General features: G+C 42.8%; 2 protein-coding genes across 3 annotated transcripts; both read right to left on the reverse strand.

Annotated features, from left to right (window-relative positions):
• Window positions 1–1,323: 1,323 nt before the first annotated feature.
• On the reverse strand, window positions 1,324–5,957 carry LOC308478751 (UPF0690 protein C1orf52 homolog). The gene is made up of 3 exons (XM_081008852.1): window positions 5,585–5,957; window positions 3,681–3,891; window positions 1,324–1,900 (listed from the first exon to the last, which is right to left on the reverse strand). The coding sequence occupies exons 1-3, from the start codon at window positions 5,873–5,875 to the stop codon at window positions 1,821–1,823; spliced, it is 582 nt and encodes a 193-aa protein (XP_080864978.1). The 5' UTR covers window positions 5,876–5,957; the 3' UTR covers window positions 1,324–1,820.
• A 3,257-nt stretch (window positions 5,958–9,214) lies between these two features.
• Window positions 9,215–15,386, reverse strand: BCL10 (BCL10 immune signaling adaptor). 2 transcript variants are annotated; one of them, XM_081008830.1, is made up of 3 exons: window positions 15,152–15,386; window positions 12,533–12,821; window positions 9,215–11,900 (listed from the first exon to the last, which is right to left on the reverse strand). In XM_081008830.1, exons 1-3 carry the CDS (start codon window positions 15,209–15,211, stop codon window positions 11,542–11,544), a joined length of 708 nt encoding a protein of 235 aa, XP_080864956.1. In that variant the 5' UTR covers window positions 15,212–15,386; the 3' UTR covers window positions 9,215–11,541. The 2 variants fall into 2 exon arrangements, with proteins under 2 accessions (XP_080864956.1, XP_080864955.1); XM_081008829.1 differs by having other exon boundaries at window positions 15,140–15,385.
• Between the last annotated feature and the right edge of the window lie 6,439 nt (window positions 15,387–21,825).

Below are 21,825 nucleotides of genomic sequence, written 5' to 3' on the forward strand. Positions count from 1 at the left end.
CACCGTAGCTTTACCTATTCCGCACCTGAGATCAGGTGATGAGACAGGTAGGTGTGGCTTGGCCAAAGCAGCCTCGTGAGCCAAATGTGGAGGCCTAGAGGCTCTCACGAGGCTTCCAAAGCTAGAGGTTCTCCACCACTGTAATACAAAGTATTACCGTATTTTTCGCTCTATAAGACGCACTTTTTCCCCTCCAAAAATGAAGGGGAAATGTGTGTGCGTCCTATGGGGCGAATGCAGGCTTTCGCTGAAGCCTGGAGAGCGAGGGGGGTCGGTGCGCACCGACCCCTCTCGCTCTCCAGGCTTCAGGAAGCTATCCGCTAGCCATGGGAGACCCAGCTCTCCCACGGCTAACGGAGACCTTGCCGGCACCCAGAAGCTTGGGGCGTGCTGAGCTCTGCACGCCCCAAGCTTCAGGATTAGCGCAGCGCTCCGCTAGCCCTGGGAGAGCCACGGGGCTCTCCCACGGCTAGTGGAGACCTTGCCAGCACCCAGAAGCTTGAGGCGCGCTGAGCTCCGCACGCCCCAAGCTTCGGGCTTAGCACAGCGCACCTGGGGGGGAAATAAAATTTTTTTTCCTTTATTTCCCCCCCAAAAAACTAGGTGCGTCCTATGGGCCGGTGCGTCCTATGGTGCGAAAAATACGGTATTTTTTATTCACTTTATCATCTTGTGTTAAAAAAAATCCTTTAAAATCTGAATGACTGAGAGATGACAGAAATCTAAATACAAAAGGGTCATTGCTTTTTAAATGGTCCCTACACTACTCAGGATAAAGTGTAACTATTGTCTGATTCATATAATCTGCTTCACTTTCCTCGCTGTTCTCAGAAAAAAAGATGCAGACATGTTATAAAAAAATTTGCTGCTGCTGCTGCTGCAGAGATGCTTGATGGCTCTCAAAAGCTTGCAACACCATTTAAGGGAACTAGTTGGTTAAATTCAAAGAAAGCAAGGCGGGGCTAGACTTACAATTAGGCAGAGTGAGGCAACAGAGTTTGAGATAGCAAATGTCAGATATTTTGGAACACTGTGTGTTTGTCCAACATTCTGCTGTTTTCTTGCTTGCGTCCCAACAATGCCTTCTTGTAGACAAAGTCCTTTTCTGAGTCTGAGGAAGAAAAGTCAGATGGCACATCTATGGTGGTAAAAACTAAAAACGGCAAGAAAAGTACAACTCACCAGGTGGTGGGGGCATGGCGAAATCCTATTAAAACATATACAAAGCTTTGTGTGACTCAACACAGATATTCTTGATTTATAGGGAATTATGGAGTTTTTTATTATGCGCATTTTTGTCAGTTTTGGAGTAAGGATACCAGATACACTTCCAAACATATAGTTTTATTTCAGTGACCTATTTACATATTTTACATACATTTCAAAATAGCATCACTATCATCACCACAATACATTGTTGAAAACTTCACCCCTTTAAAATGTCATTTCTTGATTTTAGAAACGATATCTTCTACCCCAATGGTAGTTCAGTAAACAATTCTCACATTTTTTTCAGTTTCATGAATGAACAGAACATTCTGAAATTCCATAGCCCACACAAATATTTACCACAATATTCTAAAAGGTTGTGTTTTAATTAAAAGGGTTCTAATTGAAACATTGTGGGTTTATAGACATGACATCTAAAACAATACCAATCAATGTATTCTGTAATTTCCTGTATAATAATAGAGTCCATAAATGTGCTGTATGGTTGGCAAAGCTTTTTGCTCCCTGGTCCAGTGGTGAAATCAAGGTTCAGCAGATGTTCTACATGTTCAAGAACAAGATTGTCAGCAGTCAAACTTTTGTTCAGTTCATCACTGCTTCTTTTTTCTCATCTGCTCCTCAGGGTCTAGCTTGCGTTTCTTAAACGAAGCGGGCTCATCTTTTTCATCATCTTCAAATAAAAAAGTATTTATAAATGCAAATATATGCATAAGCTTGAGGTTTTTAAAGCCCCATTTACAAAAGCTTAGTTTCAATTCATCTGGCATAATGTGTCCAGTTCTTGGCAACACACTTTGGAAGAAGGATATACAGTGGTACCTCGGGTTAAGTACTTAATTCGTTCCGGAGGTCCGTACTTAACCTGAAACTGTTCTTAACCTGAAGCACCACTTTAGCTAATGGGGCCTCCTGCTGCCGCCACGCCGCTGGAGCACGATTTCTGTTCTCATCCTGAAGCAAAGTTCTTAACCTGAAGCAATATTTCTGTAACCTGAAGCGTATGTAACCCGAGGTACCACTGTAGAATGGTTCAGAAGGTGGCAACAAAAATGATCAGGAGTATAGAAAAAAGTCCTATAAGGAAAGGTTGAGTGAAGGAATTGGATATTTTTAACCTGGAAAAAATTGAGGAGGGACTTGATATTCCTTGAAGTGTGTGTTTTCTGATTTAGCAGACTGTAGGATTACATCCAATGGGCTTAACTTACAGGAAAGTATATAGTTGAACATCAAGTGGGAATTAATGGTAAGAGCAGTTCAACAATTTTTTAAATGAAGTGTTTGGTACAGGGAGGATTGTGCTGACACATCTCTGTGGCCAGTAACGGTCTACAGTCTAGTAGTTTCTACTTGTGAGCATCACCCATTAAGCATGGGGTAAGAATGGAGGTACATTTTTATATATTAAACATTCTAGTCAAAGCTTGCATCTTTAATAGGAATAGCAGTCAAACAAAAAGCACACACGGAAACAAGGGTCCAAAAGAAATCTAAAATAGCAAGTTAAAACATTTATTAGAAGCAGCAATATCCTCCAGTGATTGAAGCGATGAAAAACTCAGAGTTAGTATCAGAATATTCAGAGATTGTCCTGAAGAAGAAACTACTTAAAATACCTCAGAACATGACACACACCTTCATTATCAAAACAGAAAGTCCCGCACATCAGTAAAATCCAACAGACAAAAGTGGCTTTGAAAGTTAGGAAAGCGAAGGAGGAAGAAGAGGAATAGATATTATACAGTGGTACCTCGGGTTAAGAACTTAAAGAATGGTTCTGGAGGTCCATTCTTAACCTGAAACTGTTCTTAACCTGAAGCACCACTTTAGCTAATGGGGCCTCCCACTGCTGTGCGATTTCTGTTCTCATCCTGAAGCAAAGTTCTTAACCCGAGGTACTATTTCTGAGTGAGCGGAGTCTGTAACCTGAAACATATGTAACCCGAGGTACCACTGTAGTCTGAAAATACACGAAGATACAGCCTTGCTGATGCTAAGCAAGTCTAGATCTGCTGCCTTGTGACCACCTGGAAACCCCATGTATGCCATCTTGGATTCCATGATAATAGAAGAAAAGTTGGACATAAACATAATGAAAGTGAATGTCTTGCACGCCCCCACCCTGTTTTTTCCTGCACTATTCAATCCCCATCTTGAGGGGGAGATGCAAAGATTCTGTTATAGGTAAGCATGCAAAAACAGGAAGTGCCTTGTACTTCCTGTGCCCCCGCATTCCATGACAAACAACCCAAACTACTTTCAGGTGTAAAATTGTAACAGGAAAATGATGCTATTTTTACTATTACATCGCAGAAAAAGCCATGGGATGTATTGCTGGCTAAAAGTATGCCTGGATTCAAAAATATACTACACAAATTAGCATTGATGGAAGTATCTAACTGGTGAAGGGGGAGAGATTTAAATCAAATTATTTATATACAAAGGGTTACCTGATTCTACGTGCTCTTGCTCCTCTTCTGCTGGTAAGAAGTTAACTTTGTTTGGATTCCTTGGAGCATCATCACCATTATCTTCATACATATTGGACCATTTGATTGCCATATCAAGCTCAGGAGGTGGTGGCGGCTTTGTTTCTTTGACACTATAGGTTTCAGGGGGCGGAACAGCATGTGTCGTCCATGCCTTGAACTCCTTTGGAGGCTGTTTGGGGGAACAAATTGGATTAAAATACTGTGCTGTCAGAAGACCAGGTGCAGGGACTACGTATCTTAGAATGCATTTTAAATGCATAGGTGCAATCATGGGCCAAAGCTGTTTTGCTCTAATATCTGAAAATATACCCAACATCTAATGAATGAGCAGTATCACTTATGAATAAATAAAGCAGCAACATAGTATCATCAATGCCACAGCCGTTTAGAAATCAAAATGGTTTAAGCAAATAAGCCAAGCCACTCATTACAAGGATAAATGGAGGAGGAATACAACAACATGTAACCCTGATCTAGGAAAAAGACTCCATCTTCATCCCAAATAGGATAAATATGTTCCATATTTTGGATACAAACAAGAAAGCAAACCCCACTGACCAAGGAGTTCCGTATCTTTAATGCTAGGCTTTAAAGCAGCCTCTGGCTCTAGGGAAGGATTGGGGACCTGAAGCTCTCCAGATGTTCTTTGGTGTCAACTCCAACCAGCTCCAGACACCATGGCTAATGGTCAGGGATGATGGGAGCTGGAGTCCAATGTATCTGGAGGACCACAGAATCCCCATCCCTTCCCCTAGAAGGATGGAAGGACCAACACAGGATTTTCATTTAAAAAATTAATTATTTTTATAATTAATTATAAAAATTAAAATATTTAACACTGAGAAGTTGTAAAGAGACAAGTGCTGCTGGGGCAATTGCTATTGCCATAGGCTGGACCTTCAATGACAGCCCTTTCTGTTCCCAGACGAATAGTCAATACCAGAATATCTAGATCTGTGGTTCCCAACGTGCGGCACACACCCCACAGCAGGGCAATTTGATTTTAAAGGGGGGCAATTCGAGAAAGAGTTAAACCAAGTTAATGGCCTTTTAGGCTTCCTCCACATGACTAGGAGTTCACTTTTTGAATAATAAGAATTATCGTATATGTCACAGGATTTTAGAGGTGCTTAGGTGGGGCATGGCCAAAAAAAGGTTGGGAACTACTGATCTAGATGCTATTTTTATGCGTAGCCATCAATTATGCATAGCCATTGATTATAATGTAATTAACATCACACACAACTTTTCAGCATTCCATATGCACCTGAAACTCAGGATAACACATATCCGATGAAGCAAACCAACACTTAATTTGTGTGTGTATATGTGTGTGTATATATATATGTGTATATATGCTCTAGGTGGGGCCTAAAAGTCTCAAATACCCTCTCCGGCCAGGGTCTTTAATAGCCCTAAACCAACCTTTTTAGGCCACAAGCCTCCCCAATAAAATAAATTTAGGACACAAGAAACACAAGTATAGACTGACAGGGGCACACGCAGAGAGAAAAGCTACAGGCCCCGGCAGCGAGGCACACGTAGGAGCCAATTCCTAGGGGCCAAAGTCCCTTCAGCCACCCCAATAAAATATGTGACCCCCCTCCCAAGTTGCCATTCAATAGTGTGCGTGTGTGCCATGTCTTGTGGTCGGTTATCGGGGGGCTTACCTGCCCCTCCAAAACATTTTATTTACCCCTAGATGCACATCATGTGTGTGTCCCTCTCGTATGCAACTCCGCCCTTTAGGAATACATCATGTTAGGTCTTTCCAGCGTGGTCCTCCCCTCGTCGCCCGGCTCTTGCTGCTGCAGGAGAGCGACCCGCTCCCCTCCCCAGCCCCCCGCTTCTTCCCCACCCACCTCCTCGGGAGCTCGCAGGACCCGGCTCTCCCAGTCGATCTCCTTGTGCAGCGGGTTATAGAGGAAGGCCGGCCGGTGGACGCTGCGGAACAGCTCGTCGGGCCCGGGCAAGCGCGGCCTGCCCTCGGGGCTCCCCCTGGGCAGAGGAGGCGGCCCTTTGGTCTCCCCGCCGCGGCCCGAGCCGGGCCCTTCGTCGCCTTCCGAGTCCGAGCCCGCGCTGTCCGAGCTGTCGTCGCTGGCCCCGTAAGCGGCGAAAAAGCCCAGCGGGTCCTTCCCTTCCGCGGCTGCCATGGCGGGGGACCGGTGCGGCAGAAACACCCGCCCGCGGAAACGGAGGGCGAGGAGAGGGAGGTTCCGGGGAAGGGGGGGAACCAAAACACCACCCTCGCCCTCTCAGGCCTGGAGAAGGAAAGAGAGGGGGCGGCCGAACTCAAGCTGCCACCTCGGCTGGGAAAGAACTCTCCTCCTCTCTGCTGCTGCCCCACTTGGGGGAAATATACAGTATATATATCCAGTGTTAATATATAACTTGTGTTGAGGTCGATGGGGGCTCTCACGCCCAAGTGAACGTGTAAGGGATTGCAGACCCTTCAAGTGTTCCTATTTTCTAGGGGCGTCCCTGATTTAGAGAAGCTGTCCTGGTTTCTGATTTGATCCACTTTTCCTTAGGATGTCCCTACCTTTACCTTGGAGAAATGTTGGAGGGGATGGAATAGAACCTCCCTATTGTCGTTGGAGAAATGTTGGAGGGTATGGAGTTTATGTGACCGCCGAGCGGTCTGAAGGCAATCCTGTATAGGGAAGTTTAAAAAAAATAAAAATTCTTTAATGTTTTTATATATGTTAGAAGCTGCCCAGAGTAGCTGGGGCAACCCAGTAAGATGTGTGGGGCATAAATAGTAAAATTATCATTATGGAATGGAACGTCCCTATTTTCATCGCAGAAATGCTGGAGGGTATGGGATTGTAGTCTAGGGAATCACATCCATGCATTTAAAGCACATGGCCCCCCCTCCCCCAAATCCTGGGAACTTTAGTTTGTTAAAGGGGCTAGGAATTGTTACTGAGTGTGGAGTAAAATAGAGTTCCCAGGATTCTTTGGTGGCCGGGAACCATGTGCCTCCTTTATGGGCTGATGATGTGGTGGCTGGGAACCAATGTCTCCTTTATGGGCTGATGTTAATATGTATTGAATTATTCGAAGTAGTTCTACTGGTCAGTGAAGTTGAGGATGCAGTGGCAGAGGAGAAAGTGGGTTGCTTTGCCTGACTGCTACACAATAGGCATGGTAACATGCTCAAAGGCATGTTGACTCACCTTTGTAACAGGTTTTGTCATGGGGGGAGTAGGGGCAGCTGCCCCCCCAAATCAATAAAAATCAGTAGCCGAGGTTCTGCCCCCCTAACAAAAGGCATGCCCCCCAACAAAAATCCTGCCTACACCCATGGGTCCTGTATTATCAGCAAGCATTCTAGCTATTGTACATCTTGCTTCATTTCTCACAGCTACCTAGTTTTCCATGGCATTGTGGGCTCTATGTTGGAGAGGGTGCTCAGCAGCAATAGCATTGATGTCCTTTCACATCTCACCTCTCCATAGTGAGAGAAGGGCCTCAACACTTATCACCAGTTCTCTCCACTGCAGGAGAGTCTGCAGAAGACCATGCTGATAGGTCTTCCAATCCCAAAGGGGGAACAGTCACAATGAGTCGAAACTTCACCAGGTAGTTATCTGAAAGTTGTTTGGAATCTCCCTGCTGCATTCAGACCATTCACCTCTGCCCCTGCAGCAAAGACCAAATCCAAAGTTGTCTCATTCTGTGCGTTGGGTCCCTGACAGTCCCAAAGTTGCCATAAAGGCCAAGAGATCCTACGGAAGCCTAGAATAGGCTCTTCTAATGCTCCTTCCAATGTAATCTCTGCCAATTTCGTCAGGGAGGCTGTAGTGCAGCAGGGTGGATGGTACATTGCATGCATCCCCAATCTGCCTCTTTAGGCCAGGCGTCAGCAAACCTTTTCAGCAGGGGGCCGGTCCACTGTCCCTCAGACCTTGTGGGGGGCTGAACTATATCTTTGGGGGGGGGGAATGAATGAATTCCTATGCCCCACAAGTAACCTAGAGATGCATTTTAAATAAAAGAACACATTCTACTCATGTAAAAACACCAGACAGGTCCCACAAAGAATCCAGAGAAGCATTTTAAATAAAAGGACACATTCTACTCATGTAAAAACATGCTGATTCCCGGACTGTCTGTGGACCAGATTTAGAAGGCGATTGGGCCAGATTTAAAAGGCGATTGGGCCAGATCCAGCCCCTAGGCCTTAGTTTGCCTACCCATGCTCTAGGCCCACTCCAAGATACAGGGGTTTCTTTGTGATGGGAGTCTCTCTGGACCACAGCAATGCCTCATCACCCCAGTCTGTATTAGTATAGCACCAAGTACCTGGCTGAGCAGAACTACACTCAGCCCAGCTCACAATGCTTTATAAACACACATGCCAACCAAGGATCACAATGCATGCATGTGATGAAATGGACTCTGGTCCCCAACAGCTTGTGCTGTAATAAATTTGATGTGTAAAATGCTACAAGACTTTGCTATTCTGTGTGCAACAGGATAGAAAAGAGCACAGACCTGGTTACTCAAAATGCTGTAGTTAAAGGAAAAACTAAGCTTCAAAGAGCAGCGCATTACTGGAGGCTTATAAACCCTTGTACTAGCTGTGTGGTTCAGTTATCCCAAAGCCTCTCTTTTTCAGCAACCATCAACAGCTGAGATTTTACACTGGTCACCTATAGCAGATCCATTTTCCAAAGCAACCACACATTCAAGCACTGATCTTCCACCCAAATATTTCTCACCTTATATTCCAACAGAGAAAGGCAGAGTATGGTCAAAACATTATTTCATTTTAAAATTCATCCTTACATAATTGACTGCAAGGACAACAAAAGCCATTACAGGGAGGGAAGAAAATATTTTAACACTCACTGCCAAATTCATTGATGACCTATCCCAACAAGTATTCTGGTGCAAAATATATTTACAAACACATTAAATAACCTTAGAGTTAATGCCTTATGTAGCCATATAGCCTTACTTGGATATAAAGCTTTTGTTATTTTACACCCTTGCATTACCATAACAATCTGCTAGAATGCATTTGTTGTGGCATTTGGCTAGCATCAACTGTGGTTTCTATAGTATTCTTGAAAAGTTACAATGTTAGAATGAATTGTGTCCAAACCAATGTCAGCCCACTCCTAAGAATAATACTTTAGGCCGATAGTTATGGGTAGAATTAAGCAGAAACAAATCATCACATTAGAAGAAAGATATTCTGCCCAGGGCACCAAAACATTAAGAATTGTGTGAGACCAGGGTCTCTCTCTCCCAGCACTTTTTCCAACAGCAGGCAGCCAGATTTTTCCCGGAAGTCTACAAGCCAAGTATGGAAACAACTAGCCTATTGCTGTACACACACAAGCCTCTAATATGCAGAGTACACAGGTTCTGAACATGGACGTTCCTTTTAATTATCATGGCTAATGTATCAGAGCCTAGTGCTGTAAAGGAACCTGTTGAAGGCTACAATGATACTCCAATTCTGAAATACAACAAAGATATAACCTGCTCTAAATGTATTTTATTGTCAGGTGTCAACAACCCTTGAACAATGCTGCTCAGCAAAGCCATTAAGAACACAGCTGCCATTGAATAGAAAGCAAGCTTAGCACATGTGAGGTGTACTTTAAAAACACACACCACCTAATGACAATTTATTAGAAATTAATGCTTCTCAGATTGCTTGTTTCAAAAGTTAAACTCTACAAGAGAAATATTTTTGAAAGGTTGAGTTTAGAGTTTCCAAACAATTTTTCAGTTCAGTATTGTTTTATAATGGTTGTACCTTTTTGGGTGGGGGTAATACAGCAGTTGTGAACAGTCCGCAATTTACACAGTAGAACACATTATGGTCAGAAATAGTCACAGAAATAATGGCAATTTCCACACAAGTAAATTTTGGATTATATGGGATCACATGCTTGGGAGAGGAATAAACCCTAGTGCAATTTCAAAATCTAGAAAGCCATAAAGCTTTTCAGGGGAAAACATCACACAATATTAAATGTTAAGTTCACAGTTGTGTGAATACAAGGTTTTGTATAACACAGCAACATCTAGAGTAGGTAATCATATAAAGGAACTTAATGCCCTGTAAATCACCAGCATGGAAGTTTGAGTTCAGGCAAGCTACATGGCAAGCAAGTACTTAATACACTGCAACAGAACCACCACCAGATCAGTTTGTGTTTAAGATCTACTGTGTTCTGCAGACAGTGACCAGTGTAATTGACCCATTACCGTCAGATCAAATGTTCTTAAAATATTTGCCTGTAATCCTAATACAGTGGGACTTACTTCTGAGTGAACATGCATAGGAGCAGGCTGTAAATTAGTGTAATTTATTGCACGTTTTAATCCAAGGGCTCGTGAAAGAAAAATGCAGGCACATTTCACAATGCGTTGGTATTTCTGAGACAACTTTTTTTTGACTGGATATAAAAAAAGGCACTGCTTCCCTGAGGTTTAGAGTAGGCATACAGTTACTACAGAAGACAGCAAAAAACACACTACATCCCTGATAATGCCCAGAGCGCAAATACTTTTTAAAGTGTATACATCTGGAATTTAAAAGAATATCATGTTCGTTTCCTTGTACGTTCGCAAATGTTGAGAAGTACGCATCTTTAGTAAAGCTAAGCAACTATAGCATTAGAACAGAAAAGAGGTTTAGAAAAAATAGTATTAAGAGTAGAAAAGAGGTTTAGAAAAAAGTTAATAAAAATGGCAAATCCTGGAAGTTCACAGGAAAGTAAGGCCCCTCTTTACTGCTATCTTCTTTTGCTGCTTCTTTTCCCTGTTAGTTAGCAACAATAAATCCCTTTAGTGGCTTGCAACTAATTCATATTTGTGACAACCTGTTTCACTTTGAGAGAGTAATTAAGCTGTTAATTTTAGATATATATTCAGTATTGTAAAGGAGCCCAAGGCATATATACTAAAACGAAGTAAAATGCCTAGAAAGTTAATGTTTTGATAGTGAATACAAATGAATTTGATTTGTGAAGTGCACACTAATTGCTTTTGAAGATCAGCGGCAATAGAGTATTACTCAGAAGATCATGTCTTATTCCAAAAGAAGGCACTTAACCCTACAGCCTGGAATTTGTTCATGTCACACAAAAACTGGACAAGGCAGGCACCCCATGATACATTACAAAACAACTGTATACTTGGGTTGCAAACCAAAGAATATGTCTCCCTATGTTCCAAGGCTTCTTTACTTCCTGTCAATAGTAACCAAGCAGAACTTACCAATCTAATGCCAACACCAGTGAGATGCAAGACTCACCATCCTCATTCATGACTACTATGTTCATCTCAAAACTTTCCTCGGTGCAAACTTCCCTCCTCATGACACTTCATCAGCACGAATTGATGTAAGTTGGGAGAAAAACTAGGAAGTTCTCAGGAATCAGCAAGCCCCAAAAATCACCAGATTAAATTGCTCTTACGATGCAGAAGAGGATCAAATTATGCTTTCTCGGTATGAATTTTATGCAGACAGTGCATATAGAAAACAGTAGGAAAAACCTCCTTAAAATGTTCAATTGAGCATCATTTTGCCTATATTGTTTTTGAATAGAAAATAACATTTAAAAGCTTTTACACTGCAAAAAAGCAAAAACAATAAAAGCATACAAACGAACATTTAAAATAAGAATTAATGGGGAAACAGTTCAGATTTCTTTTATAAAAAAACTTATAAGATGCAGTGAGCTGTCAAGCTATTTCTTGATCTATTGTGACTTTACAGTTAGACACCTTTTTCCCACCACCCAAAACTGTTCAAGGCATCCAGCATGATAGTACTCAAGGAAAAATATCACTACGGAAGAAGAGAGCGGGATCTTAAAGGCAGGAAAGGACTGTCACTCGAAGTCGTACATGTTTCCTCTTGTTCATTTTGCAATTGTGGCGGAAGAGGTGGGGCTCCAGAATCTCCAGGGCCGGGAAGCGTAGCTGAGAAAACAGAGTTTTCCGTACTTCCAACCTCAGTAATTGGCAAATTCATTGAATGAAGAGAAGCGGCGGATACAAAAGCAGATGTACTAAACTCTTCCGGATGAAGGTAGGTGGTTTCTCTGTCTTTTTGTTTCTCAAAGAGATTAGATTCATTCGACTGTGATCTAGAGAGATTGTTCGATTGGTCATACCCTGAAGCCATGCAGTTGCTACAGTTCAAGCCTGTAATAAAGACATAAAATGTATCACTTGCATACAATTTACATAGTGTGGTGGTTTGTTTGTTTTTTTAAGTCTACAACACTGCCTCTTGAGTCCCTGCAAGCGGTGTTACGAGTACTGGTTCTTATTTTTAAAAATTGGTGTTACGTTGACCACTTTCCAATCCTCAGGTACAGAGGCATGTAGTTGACCACTGTGAGGACAGGATGCTGCAGTAGACGGGCCCTTGGCCTGATACAGCAGGTTCTTAAGAGGTAAAATTAAAAGGCAGAAACCAATTACCAATATAATCCAATGCAACTACCCAGGCCAGACATGAAACACTCAAATAGAAACATATTAAGTTCTTCCACATATCCCCTTTCCAAAGGACACCCCCACCCCCACCCTAATGCTATCACCTGACTTTGACCAAACTAATTCTGGTCAGTAGCTTGTGCCTTAGGTTTATTCATCCTAAGTACGAAAAGAGGACCAAAACCCACGGCTGACAAATGAAGTTTTACCTGGCATAAGTCCCCCGAAATCAGTGGAACACATTTTTGAGCAAACACGCACAGAAGCAAGTTGCATGAAAATTAATTTTTACAAAACCTTTTGGAATAGATTCAAATGCATGTTATTCCATTTACCTTTGAGGCTTTCCAGTTTTTCATTTTTTGCCTTCAAGACAGCATCGGTTATCTTTTCTAACAGGAAGGTCTGTGTTTTTTCCCATCTAATAGATTCTATTAGTGCATCCAGTCCTTTGGGATGTTCTGCTAAGTAATCCAGCAGCTTCCCAGCTTTCTTCCTACTTGAAGATCGACAAGAGATTTCTTCAGTGTCCTCTCTGCTGAGTATTTTTTTTGAACGTAGATAATCAAAGTGTCTTTCTGCAATAATTTTGTCACACAGATAGCGGCGCAATCGTTCCAAAACCTAGCAAGAAGAAATGACAAAGTTAGCAACAGATGAATTTTTCATCTTGTATGTTGTGCTATGAATATATGTGTGGTAGTTCTTGGTGCACATTCAAATACTCATCCTAGCTTTCAAATTGTAACAAATTTCATTAATCACTATCATTGACTAACACACACACACACACACACACACACACACACCAGAAAGGAATCAGATGTTTCAAGTTAAGGTAAAGTATCTGGATGTTGACTACAGAAACAAAAAGGAAATTGCCAGCAAGGGGTTACCAAAGGTGTTTCAGCTATTTCTCTCTTTAGTATTCTAGAGCTCCCCAATCAGCATGAAAGGGGAATTTTTTATCCACTGAGAAGAGGTCTTCTCACCCTTTGTGCACACTGGAGCCAATCCAATTGAAAGGAGGAAAGATTGGCTCCTAGGGTCACTCGGGTGAAGGTCCATGGAAATAAAACTGAGGTGTAGACTCCAAAGCTTAGCATTTAGGAACACTGAAAACACAAAGTGCTTCAGCTTCAAGAGAATGGTGCTCAAATTCTGTTAAGTACAATGGAACATGGAGGAAAGTCACTGTGAAATAAAATATTGCAGCACTCCAAATCATTTATTTGTATACATGCACAGAAAAAATTGTATCTAGCTGAAAAGCAACAAATGGAGATCTGCATTGATGATTGCAATGCATCCCAAATTATTACTATATAATTACGTATATTATGGTGCAATCTAAGAAGAGGAGTGGCTGCGACATCATGAAGGGACCTGCACTTCCTAAATTTGTCATTACACTACTGCTGTGAACATAAACTGTTATTACCCTCTGGCCCAGCATAAAGTAATAACGTACTGAGAGAGATTTATGGTTCTGAAAAAAACATCGTATATTCTACACACAGTATGTGGACTTCATAGAAGGAAAAAATAGAACTAGCAAGAACTACTTTTATTGACTCATACATGTGTCAAGCTCAGAAACAAAAGAGGGGAATTCCTATAAACACTCCAAGAGAAATTCCTACGTAGAAATTTACATCCGAGGGCAGAATGCATGCGATTTAGTGGACCTTCCTTCCTCCTTTTTACTGTTCTTCTAGGACACGGAAGGGCACTCTCCCAGAGACTTTTCTGCAATTCAGAGAACAACCTTCCCTGCCCCCCAACAGTGACATTCCTGTGAGAACATGCCCCACTGCTAGGAACTGCGATTGTCATTACTCACAGCTCTCACCTAGTACAGTATATTTTACGTTCTAATACAGCCCTTCTGACGCAGGTTGAGCAGTGGGGTGGGTGCACAGAAGCAACCAACTCAAAGGGGCTGGGGTCTCTTCGCCCCTCCCCCAATAGAATATTTGAGGGGGCCAGCCCCCCCCCCAAGTTGATGGACATGGCCATTCAAGCAGTGTGTGAGCTCCACATCATGCAATCCATTGTGGGGGGGCGAGGCTTACCTGGCCCCCCCACCTAATATTTTATTCAAGTCGGCACCCCTCAGTGGGTGGTGCACTGGGGACCAAGAGTAGAAGGGGTGGCGGTGGTGAAAGGAATACAGAAACCTCCATTATGCTTATTATTATTATTAACTGAATTTATATACCACCCTATAACCCAGAGGTCTCAGGGGCAGGTGGTTCACAGAATAAAATACAAAACTGCAAAATGCACAATCAAAATAAAAACAACCCAATAACTACCCCACCCCCCAAAAAACCCCACATTTAAAAAGGGCATATGATCTTCACACCATTACCCCAGGACACTATCCATCTTACAGGCCAGAGCCAGGATCTTATCCAAGGCACCCGCAGGTATGCATTTCCTCCTTCTCACCCTCTTGCTACAGAGAATGGGTTTTTTGTTGGGAGTTGGGGGGGCAGACTTTGGTTAGTGGGGGTGGGGCAGGCCTTCCATGAGTTAAGTATTTTTATTTATTTTTATTGATCTGGTGGCGGGGGGCGGGGGGGAGCAGCAGCTACTACGCCCACCCTACAGTGGCAGGAAAAGGCATCTCCCCTTTTCCAGCAGAGAAACAAAACAAAAAGGCGGGAATCTTGGCACAGAGGAGCCATAAACAAACCAGCGCTTTTTGCTTTTTTTGAAAAACGAGAGAACACGGCAGCGTCGGCATTCACTGCCTTATAAACAAGCACCCCGCCACACGACCCCTCCCCAAAAGCTTTACCCCTCCCCACCGCTCTCCCCATTTCCCACGACACGCTTTTCCATTCACACGATACGAACCCCCCCCCCCCGCTTTCCCTCCCGCCCCGCGTGTCTGGAGGGGCAGAGGCTCCTCTCTGCGTTCTCGCGGTCCTTACTTCCTTCTTCACCTCCGCCATTTCGTCGTCCGTGAGCGGCCGCCCGGCAGCCGGGAGCCCAGAGTCGGCCATGGCGGAAACGGCTTCGGAGGGCGACGGTGGGAGGGCGAGAGAGGGAAGGGAAGAAAGGGAGGGAGGGAGGGAAAGAGAAGGGAGCCGCTTCCCCCCTCTTCCTCAGCGGCCCTTCAAGCCCGACTCCCCCGGGGAGATGCCGAAGCTTCCGGCGCCGGGGTGGGGAGAAGCCCCGCCCACCTCTCTCGAGGCCACGCCCACTCGCCGCCGGCCGTGGCGAGAGGCCGCGCACAAGGCTTACCGTTGGCGCAGGCGCGCCCTTCCGGACGCTGCTGCCTCCCTGCCAAATCGCAGGATCATACCATTCGAAGGGACCGCCAGGGGCCATCCAAGTCCAACCCCCTACAAACGCAGGAATCTTTTTGCCCGGCGTGGGGTTCGAGCCCATAACGCTGAGATAAAAGAGGCAGCTCTCTCTACCAACTGAGCTCTTAATCTTATCTATCTAGGCAACTGCCCCCCCCCCGTCCAAAAAAGTAAATAAATAAAAAAATAATTAGCTGAAGTTCCGCGCCCTAATATAAATCGTGGCAGCGCTCTTTAACTATTGCTAATCGTTTCTGCTTGGTTTTTTAGTGCTTATTTTGGCTGCGTTATTAATATTATTATTCTTTCTATATTTATCTACATCTCGCTTTTCTCGCAGAACCAGGAATGTTCTGTTTTACAATTTAGAATACTCATTTAAACATGCTTAAAATACCAGTGACTTCCCTTCTTCTCTTTCCATGGTTCATTTGGCATATCATAAATCCCTTTATACAAACTAAGCCATTCAGTATTCCATCAAAACTTATTTACACTGTTGAATTTATCTTAATGCTGCCAACGTTTTCAAGTGTACACAATTCCCCCCCCCCCCGTCAGAACCAGGATTCAAGGTGGCTCAAAACAAATCTAGAGATAGAATACATATAGCTTAAAACATAAGGTTGTGGTTAACCACTGTTAACTAAAAAATGTAAAATAAAAATAAAAATCATTAGTTCATTTATTCGCCATCGGTTTATATCTACATCAGGCTTCCTCAGCCTCGGCCCTCCAGATGTTTTTGGCTTACAACTCCCACGATCCTTAGTTAGGTGGACCAGTGGTCAGGGATGATGGGAATTGTAGTCTCAAAACATCTGGAGGGCCGAGGTTGAGGAAGCCTGATCTACATCCATAGAGTTGCACAGTACAGTGGTGCCTCAGGTTAAAAACTTAATACGTTCTGGAGGTCTGTTCTTATCCTGAGATACCACTTTAGCTATTGGGGCCTCCCACTGCCGCCACGCCGCTGGAGTACGATTTCTGTTCTCATCCTGAAGCAAAGTTCTAACCCGAGGTACTACTTCTGGGTTAGCGGAGCCTGTAACCTGAGGCGTCTGTAACCTGAAGTGTCTGTAACCCGAGGTACCACTGTAGAATCATGGATCTGCTGCTTCATGGAACAAAAACGTGAACCCAAGGCATAAATCCCTAAGAATTTGTGTTTGACACACACACCCTCTGCATCAAACCACATAATATACATGGACGCAGATGTGCTCTGTGATTTGATGGTGGTTTGCTGGAATCACATACAGTGGTATCTTGGGTTACATACGCTTCACGTTACAGATTCCGCTAACCCAGAAATATTACCTCGGGTTAAGAACTTTGCTTCAGGATGAGAACAGAAATTGTGCTCTGGTGGCGCAGCAGCAGGAGGAGGCCCCATTAGCTAAAGTGGTGCTTCAGGTTAAGCACAGTTTCAGGTTAAGAACAGACCTCCAGAATGAATTAAGTTCTTAACCTGAGGTACCACTGTATAAAAATTCAGAGGATGCATGAGGAACTGTGCTTAAGCTCCATACTGGTGCCATAGTGTTCTTTTTATTGTACAGTCCAAAGACACGGGTGTAACTTTTTTCTTCACTCTGGTTTGGGGAGATGCCAGGAGAAAATCCCAAGTATTCTGTGAGGATCCACACCCTGTAATCATGTTTTTGCACCATGACGGTGCCAGGAACCAGTGCCACACCTGTGATTTTCCCAGTCTAGTCTATGGATATGGAAACGATCTCTAATTTTATAGTGGTTTTGCTGGGAATCTGTACAAAATCATGCAAATTCTTTGGGATGCATGTCTTAGATTCGTGTATTTGGGTGCAGTGAATCTCGGTAGTGGCACCCGCCCTGTGGAACGCCCTCCCACCAGATGTCAAAGAGAAAAACAACTACCAGACTTTTAGAAGACATCTGAAGGCAGCCCTGTTTAGGGAAGCTTTTAATGTTTAATAGACTATTGTATTTTAATATTCTGTTGGAAGCCGCCGAGAGTGGCTGGGGAAACCCAGGCAGATGGGCGGGGTATAAATTATTATTATTATTATTATTATTATTATTATTATTATTATTATTGGTGCAGTCCACAGGTACAAGCATGAACTATAATTTGAAGGTACGTAATTTTAATAGGATCCCTTGTAAAAAAATCTGTAAGAATTGTACTGTATTGTACGTACTTCATTCCACCTGAGACAACAAATCTCACAGACAACTCTCATCCCTCGGGCAGCAAATATACAACAATAAATTAAATAATGAATTAAATAGCTAACCTTTTATGACACCACCACACTATAAGCTTCTTATGGTTGATCTAGCCAGGCCCTGAAGCCATTTTTAAGAGAGATGTGTTTTTTAGTTGTTTCTTTGTTTCTTTCCTCCCTTTTTTACAGTCACATTCTATCAAAGTAATCACTTGTGAAAAGACCCTTTAAATAGATGTTCGTTTTAGCTAGCTAATGTTAACAGATATGGGAAACACAGAACTACCTGAGGAAACTATTGCGGGATTTCCCTTTGTATGCCTACTTGTAAGGCCTTAATCCTGTATCTATTTAAGTCAGTTAGACTTATTTTTGAGTAGTCATGTAAGTAGGATTGCACTGGTAATAATACTTTCTTCACTATAGTCTGAGGCTAGCAGTAATAATATAATATTGTCATATTTTTATATTACTGTGAGTGAAAAAAGTATTTGATCCCCTGCTAAATTTGCCCGTTTGCACCCTGACGAAGAAATGACCAGTCCATAATTTTAATGGTAGGTTTAGTGTAGCTGTGAGAGACAGAATAACAAAAGAAAAAAACCCCAGAAACCATTTTTTTAGTAGATGGTGGAGATTGTTATTTCCACAAAAGTAAAACATGTTTTTGATAATGTCAACCTTCCTTCAAAATACTGACTGTTATACCAAACTATGGGAGATACAATGCTGAAGCAAATTTGAGGAACTGCTAATTACTGAGTGCCCACTAGAGGTCTCTGCTGTTTAACACTTTCACCCCAACAAATCTGTCCCCCCCCAATCATTTCCAGCATTACTTTAAATTCTTATAATTTATAGCTGCTAGATTGAAATTTCCACCTACATTGTAGAGAAAGAGGCAATGGGATAGAAGTGTATGCATGGAGAAAGTGGCTAGATAAGTTTCTCTCTCTCCTAGCACTGGAACTTGTGGACATCATGGGTTCAAGTCCCATGTTGGGCAAAAGATTCCTGCATTGCAGGAGATTGGACTAGATGACCCTAGTGTCCTTTCCAACTCTACAATTCTGTGAATCCATGGCACAAGGCTTGGGGTAGGAGACAATGCTGAAAGAGATATCCTCTCAAGTCATCGTGTTCATGATTTGATGCAATTGTGTGCATACTTGTTGAAGCTGCTTGTGTTGTGTACCTCTGTGTTGAGTAAGGAACTAGCAACCAGGAACCACATTCAGTCTTGTAACACACAACCTCCCCCTGCCCCCTCCTTTGATACCATATCTGAGAAACTCTCTCTGTGTGTAAGCTGTCGCTTGATGAAATCAGTTTTCCTTATCAGGAAGAGGAAGATTTCTCTTTCTTCCTTCTGAAGGAGCTCTGAAAGGAGATCGCTCAGAATGATTGCTGTATCCAGGTCATCTACATGTGACGTTCATAGCTCTTGACTCTTTAGCTCTCTTCCCAGCTCTCTGTGCTGTGCAGGTAGTGGTTTTATTACCACCCCGTTCCTCTTGTAGTCGCTCGATTAATCCTTGACAATCTGAACTTCTGTTGGCTCGCAATCATCAAAGGTCACCTTGAAATAGGTGGCAGACTTTTAAGGAAAAAACACATCGTGCTTGCAAATGTCTTCCTAAATGCATGTAACATTTATTACCTTTTACTGTTCTGCCAGAGATGTTTTCTTGGAAATGTGGCAACAGCACTCATCCCTGCTTTTGCCATGGCTGTTGTCTGTTTCCTTCCACATTTAACTTGGCTTCTGCATCATGAAATGGACCTTCTGTTTTTGATTTACTCCCTAATGCAAATCTCATCTTTCCACAAGGGGACTTTCTTCAGGCTTATGCTTTTCCACGGGGCAAGATGGGAATTTGCAGAAAGTAATTTTGCAATCTTTTACCTCTCACCTTTTACCTTCTTCTTACCAATGTTATAGCGAACCCAGCAGAAGCCTCCTTGGCATAAGACTGCTTCATATGTTCTTATCAGTGGAAGAATGATACCCCACAGGTTGAACCTGCCTAGATCAATCTCATCGATCAGACGACATTGTGGCAGAGAACAGTTGCCATGCGGAAAAATGCTTGCAGGGTACCTTTCTCCAGGAAAGTCAAACCCATGTATTACTGCAGAAGGTAGGCCAGGATCTCTGGTCAGTTAGGATACAATTTTGTTCCCTCCTTGAAATACCATTCTTAAATTGAGCAAAAAAAACCTGCATATTGGATGGCAAGGGAACACAGCAATATACCAGTCCCCAACTAAAAGCACCAATCTCCAAGTGTTTTTAGTTTTGGACAAAAACAAATACACATTGCACCTGTACAATATTAGCTGCAGTACTGCAGTCCCAATCCAACACATACATACCCAGCTACTATTTAACATGGGCCCTGTGTGTTACACCTGTTTGTGCCTTACATGTTCATAAAACTGTGCCAAATTAGCTAAAATCACACTTATATGGTCAGTCCATGGTATAGTGGTTAGAACAGAGCTTTCCAAACTTTTCATGTTGGTGGCACACTTTTTAGACATGCATCATTTCACGACGCAGTAATTCAGTTTTACTAGCAAACCGGAGGTTAAACTAACCGCTTTCCAGCCCCAAGAGGAGTGTTCACACAACACACCTACACATTGCAACTGACACACTGATGTGTTGCGACACACAGTTTGGAAAGCTCTGGGTTAGCGTTAAGGCTGGCAGACAGGATTAAAAAAACTACCATTCAGCCATGAAGGTAAAGTGATTATTTGATAAATAAATCTAAATATGAATAAAGCAGACATGAGAATAGCCTGCTGGATCAGGCCAGTGGCCCAGCTAGTCCACATCCTGTTCTCACAATGGCCAACTAGATGCTTGTGAGAAACCCATAAGCAGGACCCAAGCACAAGAGCACTCTGCCCTCCTGCAGTTTCCAGCAAGTGGTTAATGCAACCTTTACTGTAATATATCAACTATTTGTATATGTGTGTGTCTGTGTGTATAGATAGCTAAATAGATAGATAGATAGATGATAGATAGATGGATAGATTCATTCACACACACACACACACACACCAAAAAATAAATACAAATCTATATATTGTATTAACGTAATGTGATTTATACAGTATGGTAAATGTTACATGTCATGTAGACTTTAATGTTGCATGTTGATAGTCATACCAGCCTCCAGCTGTCACTAGATGGTACTACACTGCTGTGAAAAACTCTTCTCTCTAAATATATCCTCCATATGCTGTTCTTTTTTAGACACACATACACACAAACACGTTTTAATATTATCATATATAATAATCAAATGCAGGTATAAAAATATAAGCAATATACATAGAACAATAATATAGGTTCTTTCTGTAACCTAAATGATTTTGCTATTTTAAAAAACGTAAGAGCTTTATCCTCTCTTTAAAGAAGCAATCCTACACACAGAGTAAGTTCAATCGATCACAGTGGGATTTACCTCCAAGTCAATATTTGTAGAGCTGAGCTGCAAAGTTCTCCGGACTTAGCACGAAATGCTGTCTCAGTTTAAAAGGTATCACATGAAATCAAGCCACAGGGAAGCTGATGCTGATGAAACATTGCGACTTTAGGGCACCTCTTCATGGATGTTTCTCCTTCTCGACTCTCTGCTTCACAAGAGCTCCAATTAGGTTCAAGTACTTACAAATGACACACCAGTGATTAGTGGTGGCCCACCTAGCAGTTCAAAAGCACGTCAAAGTGCAAGTAGATAAATAGGTACCACTCCGGCGAGAAGGTAAACGGCGTTTCCGTGTATGCTCTGGTTTCGCCAGAAGCGGCTTAGTCATGCTGGCCACATGACCCGGAAGCTGCCTGCAGACAAACGCTGGCTCCCTCAGCGTATAGAGTGAGATGAGCACCGCAACCCCAGAGTTGTCCGCGACTGGACCTAACAGTCAGGGGGTACCTTTACCTTTTTTAAGTGTTAGAATAAGTGGAAATGAGAGATGCAGGATATGGGGGTGAGGTGCTCATCATGATCTTGCAAATTATTTCCACCTGAGCACACCAAAGAAGATACGGTGGCTAGTTATTTCTGCTTTGCATTTTCAATA

This window comes from Podarcis pityusensis (genome assembly GCF_964106645.2).
Source record: "Podarcis pityusensis genome assembly, chromosome: 6".
NCBI lineage: Eukaryota > Metazoa > Chordata > Lepidosauria > Squamata > Lacertidae > Podarcis > Podarcis pityusensis.